This window comes from Podarcis raffonei, chromosome 17 (assembly GCF_027172205.1).
Source record: "Podarcis raffonei isolate rPodRaf1 chromosome 17, rPodRaf1.pri, whole genome shotgun sequence".
Lineage (NCBI taxonomy): Eukaryota > Metazoa > Chordata > Lepidosauria > Squamata > Lacertidae > Podarcis > Podarcis raffonei.
In genome coordinates, this window is record NC_070618.1 from 257,808 (window position 1) to 278,344 (window position 20,537).

Here is a 20,537-nt window from a genome sequence, read left to right on the forward strand (position 1 = left end):
TCACAAAACTCTAAAGAGGTTCTCTCTCGGCAATAGCATTCTGAACATGCAGCATTCAAATGTTCAAATTCTATGTCCTTTTCAAGGTGTTTCTGAGAGGAAGTTGTTGGTTTGTTTTGGTTTGTTCTTGTTTTTATTATGTATTTTGTGCTTTTATGCTGTGGAACACCCTGAGATCTTCTGATGAAGGGCAATATACAAATTTAATAAATAACAAGAGACCATATAACACTGGTCTTGAAAGACCTACGTTGGCTCCCAGTATGTTTCCAAGCACAATTCAAAGTGTTGGTGCTGACCTCTAAAGCCCTAAACGGCCTCGGTCCAGTATATCTGAAGGAGCGTCTCCATCCCCATCGTTCTGCCCGGACATTGAGGTCCAGCTCCGAGGGCCTTCTGGCGGTTCCCTCCCTGCGAGAAGTGAGGTTACAGGGAACCAGGCAGAGGCCTTCTTGGTGGTGGTGCCTGCCCTGTGGAACGCCCTCCCAGCAGATGTCTAGGAAAGAAACAACTCTCTGACTTTTAGAAGACATCTGAAGGCAGCCCTGTTTAGGGAGGTTTTTAATATCTGATGTTTTATCGTGTTTTTAATATTCTGTTGGAAGCCACCCAGAGTGGCTAGGGAAACCCAGCCAGATGGGTGGGGTATAAGTAATAAATTATTATTATTATTATTAACAACAACAACAACACTCCAGTTCTAGTTTCATTTGTCTACATCTCGGTGGCAAGAAATCATGCTCTCTTTCTCTGAATACAGATTTAGGATTAACTCATTTTATTTTATATCTAAGCTCGCTTTCCCATTTAGCTTTATCGTTCTGCCCGAAGATAAATTTTGCAACCTCCAAAATCTTTGCAAGGCTCCCAGGAGAAGTCTTACTCCAGAGAAGAATTCACCTTTTTACTGTGGTTGAGACTGTCATAGCAGTAACAATCTATAGGGCAGATTTAGGTGTGTTGTTTAAACAAACAAACAAACCAAAAAGCACTGGAGGCACAGTTGATGGAGCTGACAAATATTGATCTACCGTCGTCGGCAGCAATGAAGAAGGCTTTGGTACATGACTTTGCTGCTGTCACAACGAATTAGCAACAACATTGTAAAGCTCTCTCTGTTTGCAAGCCTCCATCCCGTGACTCATCCAATCATTAAAAAGAAAAAATGATGTGCGGAACATCCTCAAAATAGCCAGGTCAAACATGCTCCTTTGCTATTTATAGAATGAAGTGCATACTCCGTGACGGAAGACTGCACAGTGTAGTAAAATTGAAGAAGAGAACCTTTGGTTACAGAACTCAGTCTTTGGTAAGGGGTGGTCAGAACTCCAAAATTCAAGTTATTAAAATAGCCTGTAAGGCTTTAAAATTCAGTCCCCTAACAATTAAAAGAAGCTAAGTAGTACAGTGGGGTGAGAATGGGGGTGATAAGTGTCCCAATATGTTTCTGTTGTAGGGAACACATCTCACTTTCGGGGGGGGGGAATAAAAAAATAAAAACAGGGTGGTTTTTGACATCTATTCTGTCTCCAGCCTACCCTGAAAAGTTGTGAGAATGCTATATCTACGCTGGAGAGAGGGCAAAATACCACCATGCTAAAGAGCTTGACTTACAGAAATCGCTTCCTTACATTTTCTCATGCCTTAAAGCCAAAGTAGACGCAACATCAGTGAACAGAATCTACTGGGGTTTTGTTTTGTTTTAAGTGTTAATGGCAACAATAGCTGTTTGTCTTGTCCAGCTTTGGGGGGGGGGGGCAACAGCTTAGGGAAGGCATTTTAATAAGGAAAACAGCATGAAAGAATTAAACCCAACCCCCTCCGCCCCATGCTAAGATCCCAATGCAAGTCCCCCCTCTATACACAGGTGCTCTTGACACTTTACAGTTTAGCAAATCGTGGTGATCCTGTTCCTAGATCTTTGGCATCAAAGGTGCCTTGAAAGTAATCTTATGTTATCTTTTCAAAGTTGCAGGAAATGGTAGTACACCCTGGGCTTTCGTGGTATTCCATAACAGTCCATACATTTCCCCCCTTTGTTGCACATTTTTGCCAGGTATACTGTCTTTTCCAAAGGTAAAGGTAAAGGACCTTTGGAAGGTTAAGTCCAAGGCGACTCTGGGGTTGCGGCGCTCATCTCGCTTTCAGGCCAAGGGAGCCAGCGTTGGTCCACAGACAGCTTTCCGGGTCATGCGGCCAGCATGACTAAGCCGCTTCTGGCGCAACGGGACACCGTGACGGAAACCACAGCACACGCTGTTTACCTTCCCACCGCAGCGGTACCTATTTATCTGCTCATACTGGGCTGCTTTCGAACTGCTAGGATGGCAGGAGCTGGGACAGAGCAACGGGAGCTGACCCTGTCGCGGGGATTTGAACCGCCGACCTTCTGATCGGCAAGCCCAAGAGGATCAGTGGTTTGGACCACAGCGCCACCCACGTCCCTTTTTCCATAGGAAGCACCCCTATACCAAGTCAGATCATTGACCCATCTAGCTCAATATTGTCGACACTGGTTGGCAGTGTATCTCTAGAAATGTATCTTGTCCGGAGAGGCAAAGGTTTGGGTGTGTGGCTTTCAGCAGTGGGAGGAAAAGAGCACAGGTGAGGCAGAAGGACTTGGTCTTAGAGGCTGGAAAGATAGGCATCTGACTTTCAGCCCTAAAGTGGATTCTCTGCATATCAATCTTCCTTAGTCATGCAACCCGCATCAATCTGTCTCGTGACCAAAACATCAGAAGTGAGCTAGGGACACCTTCAGAACGGCCAACTCCCGTCCAAATGTCTTGGGTGGTTGAGGCATGAAAGTTGCAGGAACCCCCTGTGTGCTAATCCTTTTTTATTTGCAGATGTTGAGGTCTCCCCAGTCCCTCGTGGCCCTGCAAGACTATCCAGGGAAGAGACTGCAAGCTGCCAAGCCAAGCCCAACTGTTCGGAGTGAATCTCTGGCCTTGTGCACCACACGCCTCTGACGCAAGCTTTTGCAAAAACAAACAACCGCTTCGATTGATAAAGAGCCCAATCAATTGTTTTCCCTTCCTGAGCAATTTGTGGTGGGTGCGCTTCTGTTCGTTTGGGCTGCTGGCAGCTAACGAGAGGCGGCTTAGTCTGTGTTTACAGTCAAGAAAGGCGAGCGGCTGGCAGGCAAGGCCCAAGTGGTGGGGCATTTACAGTCAATACTCTAAGGAGGCAGAAAGGAGAGATAAGGAGCAGAGGCCTTGCACTGCAACGCCAAAGCGTATAAAACCAAGGGCTCCGTTGCAGGGGGGGGGGGGAGGTGGAAGATGATTTATTTTGCAGAGGATATGGGCAAGAGAGCTTGACTGAGCAAGGAGGTGTCTTGTGGCAGTCAGCAATGGCTGAGAAAGTGCGCTGCTTTTTCATAAAAGATTAGCTTTTTCTGAAACTCTTAAGTCTGCACATGTTAAGATTGTTTGCATTTTTTAAAATGAAAACAATCAAACCCCTTTTCTTTTTAAAGGGGGTCGGACTGGGAATGTCCTTAAGTGCTAAGCTGCGCATGGGTGCTGTAATGCGGGACAAAAAGAAGATTTGCTTTCCTTCTCCATATGCAGGAAAAACAAGGTTTCTAATGAAATAGTCAAGGAAAAGCGCATGTGGAAACCCCGGGATTGTTGCCCCGCGCCAGCGTCAAGAAAACCCTGCAGGCACAAAGGATTTTCCTTGGAGATCCGTTGAAGACAAGTCCTTGCCATGAAACCCCTCGCAGAAGAAGCTGTAGAACAATACATTCAGAATAAGGTAAGGGACATTGTGGCGGTTCCAAATTCTGTTTTCATGTTTATGAGGCAGAACCAGTGTGTTTTTTTTCAGTGGGGGGATGCAGGGGACGCACACCCCTAAACATTTTGTGAATCTAAGTTTGGCCCCATTGAGGGGCAGTATTTCAATATGAGTAGGAAAATGAGAGGACCCCTAAACATTTTTAATAGGAAAAAAAGCACTGGGTAGAACTTTCCAGGTAAAGCACCAACTGAATGAAATTTTGGGAAGGATCAACAAACTCTAACCCGGGAATGTCTCCTGCTCTGAAGTACCCAATCTTGGATCTACAGTAAAACCATTATGGACAAATGCAAGAGGATCTGTGGTAGTTTTTATTCTGTCTGCTGGAGCCAAACAGGGCAGGTGCTCTCTATGGAGAGATACGAATGGCTAGAGTAATTTGGCGGGGGGTGGGGGGTTCCTTCAAATTTTCTTAACTGTAGGAAGTCTTTCTTCATTAACTCGTCTGCAGAGGCAGGATCTTAACGCGGAAAATGCAGAGTGAAAAGGGTTCAGCCCCTTCCAGAAGCCCTGCAGATCCAATACATCTTCTGTCCACAGCTGCACTTACTTTTTCAAAACACGTGGGAAATATTGTGCTATCGTGTCTAATTTGGCCCTGATTTTCTCAGTAACTACTCAAACTGGGCATTAACAGAAGGACGCTTTGGGCTTGCCCATGTTTGGGCATTATGTAGCTGTTAATCCACTTTGCCCCATCAAATTAGACACTCTACATCCACACATATTTGAATCTGTATATGAGAAGCAGCTTCATTCTTCCTCGTGTTTTCGTTTGTGTTTTCCCCCACCTTCTGATTTCTTGATTTCTTGATGCACACCTTGTTCTTCTTGTTTTTTATATAGTCGCACAAGAAATCTAATTGACTTTGACCCTGCCCATGATATAATTAAGTATAGTCAACACAATGTAATAAGGGATTATCAACAAACAAAACTTCGCCCCAGTGAGAAGACACCTCTTGAGAAGGAAGGAACACTGTTCTTGTTGGTTTTTTTACAAAAATCCCCACCCTGAATTGGAGGGCAGCAGGCAACTAGAGTATATTAAAAACAGGTCTGAAAAGCATGGATGCTCCTACAGTTCATAGATGCCAGAAATTTGATATATAGGGCAATAAAGATGAGTTCTGAAGCCTCTTAATGCCTAAAAATTGTAATTTTATGATGTGAACTGCCGTGAGATCTACAGATGACGGGTGGTATATAAATTCAAAATAATAATAATAATAATAATTTCATTGCAGCTGACACTTTCATGGGCAAAAGTCTGCTTTGTCAGGTGCATGAAGTGTAACCTAAGTGTATAAACCTTGAAGGGAAAGGGGGGGGTCAATTTTTTGTTTCGTTTTTACAAAAGGCCAAGCAATTCAAGTGATAGCTTTAGATGCTTCACAATGAAGAACACAAACGAATTCAAAGATCCAGCCGAGTAAATGTAAGATCCAGTAAATTTGGGTGTAACTACTCATAATTGAAGACAGGAGCGCCTGGCATGCTCTGGTCCAGGGGGTCACAAAGAGTCGGACACGACTAAACAACAACTCAGAATTAAGCATAGGAAGCTCTGCCGTGTAAATAACACCTAAAGGGGGACAACCCTTTAGATATTTCCCCAACTCAAAAGATTTGGGGAGGGGAGGGAAGTTCCGTTCTACAAACAGAATCCTTCCACTAGCAGAACTACTGAACTGGACAGCGCCCTCCGAACTGGAATTCCCATGTCATTTGCATGCAGACTCACATACATGTGTACATGCACACACAGCAAGGTTCACCTAAATAATATGCCTTCCAGAAGGTCTGTGGTTCAGTAGCTTTGTTTGGTTAAGCTGTGGACTAGATGCCCCTTGGGGGTCTCTTCCGGCAGTCATGGAGGAAGGGGCTTTGGTACCTGGGGGCGTCCCAATGGAGTGGCGCCCGCCCGAGCGATCACCCCAAGGGGGAGGTGCCTGACCGCAGCAACATCAACCCCCCCCCCCCGGGCTGGCACCCGAAGCAGACTGCCCTCCCCACCCCCTTCCTCCACCACTCCCTTCCGGGTCTACAATTCTCTGATTCTATATAGTCTGGGGTCCGAAGCAATATAGTAGGAATGTTGGGTTTTGTCTGCAGGTGGACCTGAGGCACCGAGCTGTGGCCAAAACCGTGGATGAAGTGCAAAAAATCATACAACGGCTTACCAACGAAATTAGCAACAAGGATTCTCGTTTCCAGGCGATTTCTAACTCTGGGATTCATAACGAAAACATGAAGGTAAGCGTGCAGGGGGTCTTTGGCTTTAACCAGGCCTTCTCAGTTGTGGCGCCCGCCCTGTGGAACGCCCTCCCATCAGATGCCAAGGAAATAAGCATCTATCTGACTTTTAGAAGACATCTGAAGGCAGCACTGTTTAGGGAAGTTTTTCATGACTGTTGTTTTAATGTGGTTTTTTTTTCATATTTTGTTGGAAGCCGCCCAGAGTGGTTGGGGAAACCCAGCCAAATGGGTGGGGTATAAATATATTATTATTATTATTATATTATTATTATTATTATTAGTGCACTGAGTCCACGAGCGATTCTGGACCCTCCTCCTCATGGGAGCACCATCTGTCCATTATAGACTGCAGGATTACAGCTACACCTGGTGCCTCTGGCTTCTTGCTCTGAACTACAGTTCTGCAACCTTTAAAGGACAGTGGAAGGTCTGGGTTGTGTGGGAAGCAGTTTGTGGGCAACCTGGAGTCGTGGAATGAAGGCGCAATTCAGAACCAAAGGGCAAGCCAGAAGGCAGGATTTGAGGAGCAAACCAGAAGCCAGGACTGATGCACAACCAAAAGAGGCAGGAAGAGGCAGGAACTCAGGATGATCTCATTGTTTCCGGTTCATATCCTCAATACCCCTGAATGGGTTTCTATTACCACTCGTATTCAGCCTTCAGTTACAATCAGAGGCATACTTCCTTGCAATTATTAAAACTGGAGCTGGATCTCCGCAGACCTTTTTAACCTTATTAGAACGACATTACATAGATCGTTCTAAAACGTCACAGGGCAGACTGGTAAATTTCAAACATTCCTTACCTTGTTTTCCCTGTCAAATTCAGTTTCCCAGCTGCCAGTTCCTGGTTGCTCTGCAGCGCCCTTTGGTGTCACCTTTCAATTACGTATTATTAACGTTACAAGCAAAACGTAACATGCCCATCCATCTGCGTTAGGAAAAGCATTCCTTAACCCTTCCTTGATGTTATAACCTGTGAGCGTAGATCTGCCCTGGGTGTACCATAATGCCAGTGGAAATTGATTGAAGAGAATGGATGGTACCACTGGTGATACACAGATGCCTTTGGCCATAGAGATGTTCTGCTATGTCCCAGAGAAAGTGGGAGCTTCTGAAAAGAGTGAAGGAGATATACTACAGGTGATGGTAACTTAGGTCTGAGGCTGCAGTCCTACTTAGCCTACTTAGTTAGACGGAGCAGATAAGGTCAGGAGGAGCAGATATGGTTAGGAGTCTGCTGCTCACAACAGATGCCATCTGGTAGCCTTGCATGTTGGTTATTTGCTGCCCAGACCCTTCCAGGTCTCGCTATTTCAGAGGCTGTAATAAAATACGACCTCCCTCATCTCGCATGTTCAGATGCTGTGGACTGCACAAAAACATCAGTGTTTTGTCTGTTTCTGCCACTGCGTAGCAATGATGTGATTATAGGCTGGTCATTTTCTTCTAAGAGATGTTGTGGGGCCTGGCAAGCTTTTGTGCAAGGAGATGTGGAGAGGGTGGTCTTCAATATTCCTTCTACCTTGGCAATTCCATGATTTGATAAAGGTTCTCATTCTATTTAGTAAGTAAAACCCCTAAAACATCAACCCTTTGTAAAGGAAGTTTTTTAATAACTCTTGCAAGCATCTGGAGAAAGGCACAGTTTCATATTTAATGGTTGGAAGGCAGGCCCTAGGGAGCACATGTTTAATTTCTGCAAATCAGCAATGGTTCTTGTCAACTGACTAAATAGCTACCACTGAAGAGCTAAACTTTTTTTGAGAGAAACTTGCCTTCGTTGTTTTTTTAAATTCAATGTATTTGAATCCCACTTTCCCCCCAAAGAGCTCAAAGCGGTGTACATAGTTCTTACCATTAGTAACCTTAGGTAAAGGTAAAGGGACCCCTGACCATTAGGTCCAGTCGTGGCCGACTCTGGGGTTGCGGTGCTCATCTCGCTTCATTAGCTGAGGGAGCCGGCGTACAGCTTCCGGGTCATGTGGCCAGCAGGACTAAGCCGCTTCTGGTGAACCAGAGCAGCGCACGGAAACGCCGTTTACCTCCCCGTCAGAGCAGTACCTATTTATCTACTTGCACTTTGACGTGCTTTCGAACTGCTGGGTTGACAGGAGCAGGGACCAAGCAACGGGAGCTCATCCCGTCGCGGGGATTCGAACCGCTGACCTTCCGATCGGCAAGCCCTAGGCTCTGTGGTTTAACCCACAGCGCCACCCACATCCCTTAGTAACCTTACAGCTAAGTTAACTCCAGGTGAATGCTTAGAGGAAGGGTGCAGCAAATGGTGATATCCAGGTAACACTTTATTTGACATGCATCCGTGAGAAGGGGCTGAACCTGCAGACTCAGAATGGTGGGGGTTAGGGCTTATTTATCAGGCAGGCTGGTTCAGACTACTGAAACACTAGCAACATGTGAGTACTGATGATCATCATTCCCAGCCCCAGGGATCAATATGGGTAGCCGAAAATCCCAGGGACCATAGTTCTCCTTTGAAGTGCCCTTTCTACATTCCTGGCTTGGGGCGAGGTTAGTTTGACATTAACCAGGCGCCTCAGAGGTTGCTGGCAGGGTCGCCCTTGAGATGACTTATGGAAATTGGGAAACCCATCAGGTCTTGGCTAGGTGGCAAGCTGTGGGGCGGGGGGGGGGGGGAGGGAACGAAATGTCCCCAAAAGTCTCCAGACCTTGTGGCAAGGCGAGGGGGGAGCCAACGAGTGGTGGCACCATTTCTCCCTTCTCCCTCACTTTTTCCTCATTCCAGTTCTTGGAGGTTGATACCCGTTTTCAGAAACGGCACTTGCAACAAGGGGACACCGTAGTTTAGTAGGCTGGAGAAGGTTGTGAGGCTGCCGCCACAAGCTGGTTTTCAGCATTGCAAAACCTGCGGAGATGACTGCAGTTCCTGCTGCCTCGCTCTCTCTGCCCTGGGCCCCCCACTCACCTCTCTTGCAGGCAGAGAAGGTAGAAAGAGACTGAACTGACATAGCAGGCAAAGACCCCACAAGGGAAGAAACCAGCTCAATGCCGTGTTTTCCTTGTTTCCCGAAGGACTGGACAAGGTGTGCTTCAGAGTGTTTTGAAGAAGTTCCGTCTCCAGGCTGCAAAGCGGGCATCTCTTTGGATTTCACCCCGCCTAGGGATTTGCATTAACACCAGCTGCGTTTTTAGTTAGCCAACTAATCGCCTTTTACTGCATCTGTTCTGTCTGCTTCTTTCCTTGCTGCCTCTCAGGATCAGCCAGCCTTACTGGCCAAGTGGTCAGCTCTGCTTCAGGGGAAGAGCCCCTTCCACCCGTCTATCCAGGTACAAACACCTTGCATAGGTTCCCTCCGGGTCCCCTCATGTCTGCTTCCTCCCTTGATCACCGCCACTCTCAATCCACCAACTACCCAACTCACCTCTTCCCTAGCCAAGACCTCCCAAAATGTGTGAAAGCGCAAAGTCATGCTTTTAATTCACCTGCTGCCTGAGAAGTCTCACCTGAAGAAGGGGGCTTCACATTTTGCTTGACGTATTCTAGTCCCTGGGCTTTACGTACCACGGAATTTGTCATCCCCACTAAAGCCACGTGGGACTTCTTTGCAATGGCACATGAACAATAAATTCCATCTGTACTTATGCCTTGTAATTCCTTTCTGAGGAATCCCATCCTTGTTTTATTCAGACCTCTGCTGTTGTTTAAAATGGCCACTTTTCTTGCTTTTCAGTGTCCCTCCCTTTTCACTGTGCTCAAACTTCCCCAAGGAAGTTAAGCCCTCAAATATTCCATAGTACTTTACTCAAACACCTGCTGTTGTTTCAAACCACCATTTCTGTTATGTACTGAAGTTCTCACCCTGGGCCAGCAGGGGGATACTGTAGATAGTTTTCACTCAGGTCCACATATGCAAATAAGGGATCGAAAGTGACATTCAGTGATTGGATAATTACAGAAAGTGGTTACAGTTGCGATGTAGTGGAGCTCTATATAAGCAGGCTGGCTGAACCCTTCAGTTCAGTTCTGTTCTGGCCTGTGAATAAGCAAGAGCTGTTTGAAGAATCGCTGTGTCGTCTGATATGTTCACCCACAACTTAACAATTTCCCTCTCAGTTCACTCAATCCCTGCTTTAATTAAAACTCTTCTGTTGTTTTCAACTGCCTCTTTTCCCCTTTCAGTCTTGCCTGCCCCTCACTCCTCTGCCGGGGCCATTGCTGTTGTGCAACCTGCCTTCACTTTTGCTTCCCTATCCCAACCTGACTTCATGCAAATCCAGGATAGTGATACGGCACTGCCAATCTTCCAGTGAGGATTGCTTGCTGGCATTCTGACATTATTATTATATAGAGAGATAGATCATTTCCTCGCTGTTAGCAGATGTAGTGAAGTAACCAAGGCCTCCAGTACTTAACATATCTACTTCTGAGTAAGCACGCTTAGGGTTGCATTCCGCTTTGAATCAGGAAGCCTCTAATTCAGATCTGACCCATGGAAGTGTGGACAAGCCCAAAGTCTGTTCTAGTTTCCTGGCCATCCTAGCCATTTCCTGTTCCAACCTTTCTGAATCTGTCTAGGTCTTAACACCTGGCCAGTTCCTCATCACCGTCCCCTTGCTTGGCCTGTCTGGGTACAAAGAAGGCCAGGTACGGCATTGGCGCTACTACACGACGCATGGAGCCAAGCTCCTGTCCCCTGTCAGGGACCCGGAGGAGCTGCAGCAGTGGTTGGAAGCGGAGCAGTTCTCCAAGAGCCTCCAGCAGTGGCACGAGGCAGATGTGAACATCGAGGGCGACCTCGTGCCTGCCAAGGTCCTGGCTGTCTTCCGAGAACTTGTGGAGAAAGCGATCGTATCTCACAATCTCACGGGTGAGTTCACTGGGGCAGGTGCGAGAGGAAGTGGCTCAGGGTAGCACTTTCCCACAATCAACCGCAGGCACTCATGGCCTCCCCAAACCTCTAACAGATATTTCTGCCGGGTCTACACCCACACCCACCCACCCACACACACACACACGCACACACCAGCAGCGTGGTCCTGGCCCTCATGACAGACCATACCACAAATCATCATCACCACCACCATCATCATCATCTGCATTGTGACTTGCAGTGATTTTTAATGATCATAGTTTAGATCATATTTATTGTCATTAAGAGTGAATTTCTGTTTAATTATTATTTGCTGATGTTTTCAGAGTTAATTTTATTGCGTACTATTATATTCTAATAGATTGTTGAATATTAATTTCTTTTATATAAGTCATTCTGTTTAAAAGTTCTATTTTGCTATGCCTCTCTGTATTGGACCAGATTATTGTAAGGGGCGTGTTCTTGATTGTTTATTTTGTTGCTGTAAACCCCCTTGTGCAAGTAAATATAAAAAGGCGGTATACAAATTGAAAGTGAAATGAAATTGAACTGCCTTTGTGACTATAGATACAGACTGGCAGAAGCATAGTGTCATAAGGGATTTTTTTTGGGGGGGGAATGCCCCTAAACCCAAGAAATTAATGAATGTCAGAATCCAGCTAATATTGGGCATAGGAAGAGGAAATGCCGGCTGCAGAATTGTGCCAGGCGAGGAATCTGCTGCAGTCCAGTTTCTGCTGACAAATCCCCTTTGGACGCCTTTCCCCCAGAGCGAGTCAGCATTTTGGAAGGCTTCAGCCCGGTGGTCCATGTTGCTGTGGAGACATCCGACGTCCAGGTTGAGGTTGAGCTGGTTCCAGCGATTGAGATCCCAACTTGTTGGCCTCGGAAAATCAAGTGGCCCCGATGTTTCAAGCGCTGGCCTAGCCAGGAGAAAGTGCAATGCGTCAAGGTACCAGGCCAGGGTGCGACTGTGATTTTAGCCCCAAGCCGATCTTGCAAAGAGGGGCATGTGGAGGGGTAAGAGAGCAGGATATAGGCCAGGGGTGTTCCCAGAGTGCGGTGCGCTACCCTGGTGTGACAGGAGAGGATGTATTTCTTATCACTAAAATAGTCGGTGTGGCAGGAGCAAATTTTTATTCTGAAAGTGTGGCCCACAATAAAATAAAATAAATGAGAACCAATGATTTAGGCCATAATGATTTGAACAGTTAAAACTAATATTCTGCTCTGGGGTTCAGAAGTAATACTGCCCCAGCCGTGGAGACAGAGCATAGTCACTATGGCCAGTAGCCTTCTATAGCCCCCTCCTTCATGAAATATATCTAGGCGGGGAGACCCTCCAAGGGCCATCCTGGATTTAGAGAAGCCCTCCTGGTTTCTGATTTGATCCCGGAATGTCCCGCTTTTCCTGAGGATGCCCCTATTTTCACTGGAGAAATGTTGGAGGGTATGGAGTTATCCAGCCCTCAAGGTGTCTCAAGGTAATCCTGTATAGGGAAGGGTTAAAAAAAATTAACGTTTTCTTATGTTTTTATATATGTTGGAAGCTGCCAGGAGTGGCTGGGGCAACACAACAAGATGTGTGGGGTATAAATAGTAAAATTATCATTATGGAATGGGACGTCCCTATTTTCATCAGAGAAATGTTGGAGGGTACAGGTTGGTGGCCATCGCTACTATGGAGTGAGTTCCATAGTTTAACTATGCGCTGTGTGAAGAAGTGTTTTCTCTTATCTGTCCCGAACCTTCGAACTTCCCACTTCATTGGATGCCCACAAGCCCTCGTGTTAAGATGGGGGGACGGACTTTTCTCTGTCCTCTTTCTGTGTGCCATGCCTGGAGACAGGAGTCTGGTGCCAACTGGCCGTGGAGACTTGCAGCACATTCCTGTAAGCAAGGGAAGACAAACAGGAGTCATTTTCAAATCCTCTGCTTGCTAGGGAGAGGTGGCCAATGTACACAACCCACAAAAGTATGAAGAGGGCACCATTTCTATTTAATGCTACTACGTTGGGGGAAGATTGTAACTTCCAGATCCCTCTTGACCAATTGCTTTTAAGACCCTCTACACTAGATCAAGGTTTCCCAAACTTGTGTCTTCAGCTGTTTTTTGGACTACACCTCCCATCATCCCTAGCTGGCAGGACCAGTGGTCAGGGATGATGGGAATTGTAGTCCAAAAACAGCTGGAGGCCCAAGTTTGGAAAACCCTGCTCTAGACAGTGTCTTCTCCCATATTTTCCCTTTCGACTGCTAAAATATGCCTCATGTTTTCTTAATCTGGACCAGTTAAAAACTATGGTGGCACGTGAAGGGCCGTTTACGTTCTCTTCTCCGCATATGCATCCAGCCTCCTGTTGCTGGAGAGTCCCCAAAGCCCAAGCCTTAACACAGCTTCTAGATATCCTGTTAATAATAATAATAATAATAATAATAATAATAATAATAATAATAATAATAAAAAATTATTATTTATACCCCGCCCTCCCCGACCAGAGCCGGGCTCAGGGCGGCTAACACCAGTAAAATTACAATAAAAACATAATGGGGGGGGGGAACCAATTTAAAATACAGGTTAAAATGCAATTTAAAATGCAGCCTCATTTTAAAAGTAGCCCATAAAAGTAGCCCGTAGGTAGGTATCCCATTGAAGGCAATGGGATAAGCATGTAAATGTTGCTTCTAATTTAGCATATTTTAATATGTTTTATTTGCATAATTCTGTGCCTTTCAATCTGTTTCAGAGTATTAGTAAGCACCCTGGACCCTTGGGATAATTGATGGATTGGAACAATGCGAAGGCTGCTCCTATGGAGCTGCTCAACCAATCTCTCAGCTGTGTGGGGGGGTGCCCTCTGCCTTCTCTCCCCCGTCTTTTCCTTCCCCAACTTGCTCTGCTTCTTTTCTGCAGTCTTTTGGCTTTGACCTCTTAGCCTCTTCCAACTACCACTGGTACCTGAGCTTTGCGAGAGCTGAGCACATCCTGATGCAGGGACTCGACGAGGACGGCGGTTGCCGCATGATGTGCTTCCGGGTTATGAGGCAGATGAAGGAAGATGTCTGGTGTGCGGGAAACAAGCCAGTCCTCACAGCCTTCCACCTGCAGGTGTGTGCGCAGCCAGTGAGGCATTGGGAAGGGGGGAGAGATCTGTACCCCAAAACAAGAGGAGATGTTTTGGAGGACTGGCTCCTTAACGCTTCTTCACTGCCTGTGGTTTGCTAAGGGCTGGACAGAGCAGAAGGCAGCTGACTCTCTCTTCTCCACACCACAGGATCCTACTGGGTGGGGAAGGAGGTGAGGAAAAGGTTGTGTTGGAAAGAGAGAGGAAATTGCTAGAGTCTGCCATTTTCTGCTCTGGCTCCATCCACCATCGACCTCTGACAGAGTAGTCCCAACGGAATCTGACACTTGACAGAAAAACATAGCTGTCAACTGTCCCTTATTTGGTGGGAAAGTCCCTTATCCCCACGCTATGTCCCGCTGCTGTCCCTTATTTATGGGTGTCCCTTAAATTTCCCGGGTTTCAAAAGAAGCAGCCCCTCTCCCTCCCTCCCTGCTGGCCAGGGAGGAGGGAGGCTCCAACTGTGTTGCTTGGCTGCATTGCTCACCCAATAAGGAGTCTAAGAACGACTGGGAGGTGGAGCTTGCATGCCTTGTGCCAATCAAATCAGCCGTGTTGCCTGGGGACTCACCTTTGCTCAGCGCTTCCCAGCGGCGAGGTGACGGTGGTTTTCCTTGCTGCATCCCCTTTGCCGGGTTGCTGCGCTGTGGGAACCACCGCTTGAGGCTTCGTTTGGATGCTGGTTGACTAAAATCCCTTATTTTGGCTGCTGATCCCTTATTTTCGAGCCTGCTGGTCCCTTATTTTCAAATCTGTAAGTTGGCAGCTATGCAGAAAAAGGGTGTTCCACCCTTGATCCGGGTCATTACTCGGACCGGATGCCATTATTAAGAAGGCCGTCTAATTCACTTGTGCTAGCAAGCCCCCATGTTCTCTCTTCTAGATGGGACACTTTCTGCAGACCCACACAGGGCCAAACATTACACAATAGGCTTGTGTGATGGAGACACCAGCTGTGGTGTTTCTAAACGTTCTGGTATGTTTCTAGGCTTTCAGTTATGGAAACAACTCCATATAAACATGAAGATATACTATGTAGGCCAGACACTAGCACTTGCCAGAGACGTGCTAGTGAGTTGCAGGGAAATCATTTTTGGCCCAGATTTTGTGTTTGTGATATTTGGGGGGTGGGAGATGGTCTTGCCCAGGCTTCCTCATCCTTGGCCCTCCAGATGTTTTGAGACTACAATTCCCATCATCCCTGACCACTGGTCCTGCTAGCTAGGGATCATGGGAGGTGTAGGCCAAAAACATTTGGAGGGCCAAGCTTGAGGAAGCCTGGTCTTGCCCTTTGTTTTTCTGGCAACCAGGCCCAAGCCAACCCCCCCCCAGGCTGTTGTCTGTCCCCCCCCCCCGGTATACCGGAAACCCCAAATTCTCCTGGGTATCAGGGGTTCCAACTTCAGCAACAAATGCATCAGGCAGAAGAAGATGCAGCAGGCACCTTACTTTTCACGCCAGAGCAACAGTGAGTTTCACTAAGAAAGCTGTAGCATTTCTAAACTACATGGCACCTTGCTTCTCAAACTTAATCCATTCCGGAAGTCCGTTCCAAAACCAAAGCGTTCCAAAACCAAGATGCGCTTTCCCACAGAAAGTAATGCAAAATGGATTAATCCATTCCAGACTTTTAAAAACAACCCCTAAAACATCAATTTAACATGAATTTTACTATCTAACAAGACCATTGATCCATAAAATGAAAGCAATAAACAATGTACTGCAGTCACACAATCAGTCAATCACTAGCTGAACTGGGTTCCACACACTCACAAAAGCAAAACAAAAAGAGCCGCTGTCAGCGCTGCCCAAGGTCCCAGCTCACACAAGACCAACGCTGCTTCTTTCTCTAGTATAAAAGTCTTTATTGAAGTTCAGTTTCACTTCCAGACGCGCAACGCTACGTCTATACCTTAGACCGTCGAAGCTCCATCTGAATCTCCTCCCCCCTGACACCAGTTTAAGATTCTAGCCTTACTCCACCTCTTCCTCTGTTCCTTCCTTCTCTGGGTCCGCCTGCTAGTCTGAGTCTCAGCCCTCCTAGACTCCTCTGACGCTGAGTCCCCTGACTCTTCCCCCTCCCTCCTTCGGGCTTTTGGACCTGGCTCCCAATCCGGGTTTTCTGCTGTCCCGCTCTCCTCCACATTTGAACTTGGCGCGCGCGCGCAGCCTCCCACTTTCCTTCTGACCGTTACACTTGTGTCACTGCTCCCTCTTTCGGGGAGGCTAGCTGGACCTGGCCTTCCCTCCGTTCCCCCACTTCCCGATGGGGGCGTGGTTACCCCTGACTCATCTTCTCTCCCCGCTGGAGGAGAGGCTGGTCCTGACTCATGTGACTCTTCCCCCCCACTGTGCTCTGGTGGGGGAACTGGTCCTGATCCTCCGCTGCTCCCTTGGGAGTCCCCGCTGGCCCCTTGTTTCTGGAGCCTCCCCCCTGGGACCCCCCTTGCCCTTACCATAGGCGCCCCCTTCTGGGAATCTTCTGATTCGCTGGAGAAGCTCATGGAATCTCTCGGGTCACTGTCATATTCCCCTACGCTCCCCTCTGATTCCTCTCTTCCGCTCTCTATTTGCTCTCTCCCCTGCGCTTCTGCTCCTGAGCCTCTGACAGCCGCAAAATCAAAAACGCAAAATAAATAGCAAAAACAGACAGACCTCAGCGTAACACTCAAAACGGAAGTGTGGCACTCAAAAGCATTCGCAAACCAGAACACTTACTTCCGGGTTTGCAGTGTTTGGGTTCCAAGTTGTTTGAGTACCAAGGCATTTGAGAACCAAAGTACCACTGTATTTACTTTTAAAAAAATATTTATTTATTTATTATTAATGTTGCAATACATATATGAAATATTTACATAGTGATACTGTCAGAGCTGCCCGAGGTCCCAGCTCACAAAGGACCAACGCCGCTTCGTTGTTAAGTACGAAAGTCTTTATTGAAGTTCAGTTTCACTTCCACAGCCGCAGCGTGCAGCCCTACGTCTCAAACTCTAGACCGCTGAAGCTCCGTCTGAATCTCCTCCCCCCAGACACCAGTTTAAGACTCTAGCCTTGCTCCACCTCTTCCTTTGTTCTTTCCTCCTCTGGTTCCGCCTGTCCGTCGGGGTCTCGCCCTTCCTAGACTCTTCTGACGCTGAGTCCCCTGAATCTTCCCCCTCCCTCCGGCTGGCTTTAGGACCTGGTTCCCAATCCGGGTTTCCTGCTGTCCCGCACGCCTGTACATTTGAACTTGGCGCGCGCGCCCAGCCTGCAACCTTCCTTCTGACCGTTTCACTGCTGCTGTCACTGCTCCCCCCTTCGGGGAGGCTAGCTGGAACTGACCTCCCCTCCGTTCCCCCACTTTCCAATGGAGGCGTGGTCAGCCCTGACTCATCTTCTCTCCCCGCTGGAGGAGAGGCTGGTCCTGACACATGTGACTCTTCCCCCCCACTGCGCTCTGGTGGGGGAGCTGGTCCTGATCCCCCGCTGCTGCTTTGGGAGTCCCCGCTGGCCCCTTGTTTCTGGTGCGTCCCCCCTGGGACCCCCCTTGCCCTGACCATCGGCGCCCCCTTCTGGGAATCTTCTGATTCGCTGGAGAAGCTCATGGAATCTCTCGGGTCACTGTCATATTCCCCTACGCTGCCCTCGGATTCCTCCCCTTCGCTCTCCATTTCCTCTCTTCCCTGCGCTTCTGCTCCTGAGCCCCTGACAGATACATATACATTATATTTGTAAATTCACATTTTCACATTTCATTATGTACCAACATTTATCCATTTCTTTTTTTTGCTGCTTATTTCTTGCCTGTGTCTATTTCTTGCCTGTGCATGACTTCCTTGTTATTATTTTGTAATTTTATTATGGAGATTGTATTTTTGTATCTTAATAATTAAGCATTTATTCTTATACATCTGCTTGACTAAACTTAACTTTGTACCACTGTATTGACTTCAAGGTTGGGAGCCATCCCATGTAGACTGTATCCCACCCCCCCACCCCCACCCCGTACTTCCTGCGTTGTTGAATTCAATGTGCCTCATTTGTGTCTTCTGCAGATGGTGCTTTTCTGGACGTGCGAGAAGTACCCTCGCTCCAAGGACTGGTCCTGCTTCCGCAAAGGCTTCCTGCGGATGGTGCGCAAGTTGCACAAATGTGTGAGCCAGCACTTCCTGAAGCATTACTTCATCAAAGGCACCAACCTGCTGAAGTATGCCAACACCAACGACCTGGATATGGTAGCGGGCAAGCTGGCTGTCTTCTTGGAGAACCCTACACTTCCTCTGGACTGAGAGAGATGGACAAGCAGACTCCTGAACCAGGTTTTGCCCTGTTCCTTAGTTCCTCCGTGTGGTGAGTAGTGAGGATAGAGGCAAACGGACCGGCATCTGGGAGCAAACTCTTCTGTCTTCTGCCTCTCCGTGATTAGTTTGCTTAAGTCTCACCTTTTGGATCTGGAGCCAGCCAGCCTCTTTCGCAGAAACTCAGCCTGTGGAGAGTGGATGGGCAGAGTGCTGCCCACTTCTGTTTTGTACCTTCTCTAGGTGGGCTAAGCTCGAAAGCAGTTTGCCATATTTGGATCCAGAGTTTGCTTCTCCTGGTCAGCAAAATTGGGGTGAAAGATAAAGGACTTTTGTGCATTTATCAGTGCGCTAAAAAGTTGGGGAGCATCTTGAAAAATCTGATGGGGTGTGTGAGTGTGTCAGAGTCCTTGATCTGTTGGTGAATGAACCTTACTTGCTGGTTGCTAAATACCTCCATTGCTTCTTTCGGTTTTCCTTCCTTCTTGCCCCCAAAGGTTACCTTCTCTTGTTTTTAGGAATAACCAATGTCTGACTGCATGGACAGCAGGAAATATATATAAATGAAAAGTGCACCATCATAAATGCAGCTGGGCAATGCATGCAACTGGATCCAAGTCAGAAAGCCTGCCAGTTATGATCTTGTCTGGAAGCTAGTGGCGTGCGTTGCTCGTTTGAGTTTGTGTTCGCAAAGAGCGCAATATCTGCCAAATGTAACATGGGATGGAGCCCTCGGGTGTGTGAATGAGAAGACAGGCTCCCCATGTTTGGTGCTGCCTTTGTTCTTGCCATGTTGCCAGCTTTCCTGCAGTGGCATTCAGAAGTAGTCCTGACGGCAAAGGGATACTTATTTTTCTGCGCAATGTTCAGGGTTTTTTTAACCAGAGACCCTTTAATGGTTCAATAGAGCGCATTCTAGAATAAAATGTTTTTACCTCAATTAGTTACACTTGTGGACAGCCGATGGCATGAATAAACAATGGTCAAGGTTTAAAAAATATATACAGGACTCTCAACAGCTCAGGCTTTTTCTTACAACTGGCATACATTCATCCCCAACGCTGTCCCACGATCCCCATTGCATGAAGCTGTAGTCCAGCCAATCACTGAACTGCTTCCAATAGCAAAAAAAAGAATTAAGTGACATGGTAAAATATCACATGGGAAGGGTAGTTGAAAGCTGCATCTAGACATAGTGCTTACATGTCTTTCAGATGATTCGGTGCCAATGTAAATCTCTTCCACATGCACAAGACACTTAAATGCAATTTTTGAATTTTGCTTAGAGTGCAAAAGTACACAAAGGTGAGCCTGAAATTAGAGTCAGAGGTGCTCAGTTTTTTTGTGAGGGGCATAGAAAAGTTTCTCTGGGTGGGTTTAAATGGTGGGGGGAATGTTACCAGGGTGGGTTGCTGTGGGTTAGCATGGTTTTTTGGAAAATGAGCCGTATCTCAAATCTTGAAATGGCTGGCGACTGCTCTGCTAGAGGGAGAGGAAAGGAGGCAAGGAGGACAAGAAGAAGAAGAAGATGTGTTTAGTTCAATGTGTTTAGGACTTGTTCCAGTAGGGGAGAAGATCTAAGGGGTTTTGCCAAAGGCTTTGTAGAAAGGGGCTTTGAAAGTGGAGACAGCATCACATGTGTAGAGTCGTAGCTTGGAAGCCAAACGGAATCCGTTCCAGAAGTCCGCTCGACTTCCAAGGCGTAGCTTCCGATTGGCTGCAGGAGCTTCCTGCAGCCAATTGGAAGCCACGGAAGCCCCGCCAGACGTTCAGCTTCCAAAAGAAGGTTCACAAATCGGAACACTCACTTCCGGGTTTGTGGCGTTTGGGAGGCAAAACGTTTGACTGCTAAGGCGCTCGTCAACCAAGGTACGACTGTATTTTGAGAGGAAACATCAGGTACCAGAGACAAGATATAAATATCCCTCATTTCAGACCCAGTGTGACTCCAAAGTGATTCTTATTCCTGAAAGTTTGATCTGGCAAACTCACACAGCGTTGTGTCTGGCAACCCTGTCAAAGTCGCCAAACATTGCGCTGCCTTCAGTAGCCACCAGATGGTGGCCGTGTCTTTGCATTCTTGCTGCCCTGGCAGAAAGCAAAACTCCTGCTACTGACGTCAAGCGATAAAATCACACACGGTACAAATGTTGAAATGCAATTTGAAAGGGAAGGGGTGTGCTAAAGGGGAAGCCGTGGCGAATCCCCCCCCCCAAA

At 47.2% G+C, this 20,537-nt stretch overlaps 1 protein-coding gene across 3 annotated transcripts; it reads left to right on the forward strand.

Moving 5' to 3' along the window:
* The first annotated feature begins 2,478 nt into the window (after window positions 1-2,478).
* MAB21L3 (mab-21 like 3) lies at window positions 2,479-19,260 on the forward strand. 3 transcript variants are annotated; one of them, XM_053371151.1, is made up of 8 exons: window positions 2,479-2,604; window positions 2,850-3,053; window positions 3,576-3,762; window positions 5,923-6,063; window positions 10,624-10,915; window positions 11,689-11,870; window positions 13,833-14,027; window positions 18,078-19,260. In XM_053371151.1, the coding sequence occupies exons 3-8, from the start codon at window positions 3,715-3,717 to the stop codon at window positions 18,309-18,311; spliced, it is 1,092 nt and encodes a 363-aa protein (XP_053227126.1). In that variant the 5' UTR covers window positions 2,479-2,604; window positions 2,850-3,053; window positions 3,576-3,714; the 3' UTR covers window positions 18,312-19,260. The 3 variants fall into 3 exon arrangements, with proteins under 3 accessions (XP_053227126.1, XP_053227125.1, XP_053227127.1); XM_053371150.1 differs by lacking the exon at window positions 2,479-2,604 and having other exon boundaries at window positions 2,623-3,158; XM_053371152.1 differs by lacking the exons at window positions 2,479-2,604; window positions 2,850-3,053 and adding an exon at window positions 3,201-3,238.
* Window positions 19,261-20,537: the final 1,277 nt, after the last annotated feature.

Excerpts from the sequence above, each read along its gene's own strand:
- MAB21L3 (XM_053371151.1), top strand. The coding sequence starts at position 3,715 with ATGAAACCCCTCGCAGAAGAAGCTGTAGAACAATACATTCAGAATAAG. Across the intron at positions 6,064-10,623 it reads TTCATAACGAAAACATGAAG|GTCTTAACACCTGGCCAGTT; the intron begins GTAAGCGTGCAG and ends GAATCTGTCTAG. Across the intron at positions 11,871-13,832 it reads AGAAAGTGCAATGCGTCAAG|TCTTTTGGCTTTGACCTCTT; the intron begins GTACCAGGCCAG and ends TCTTTTCTGCAG.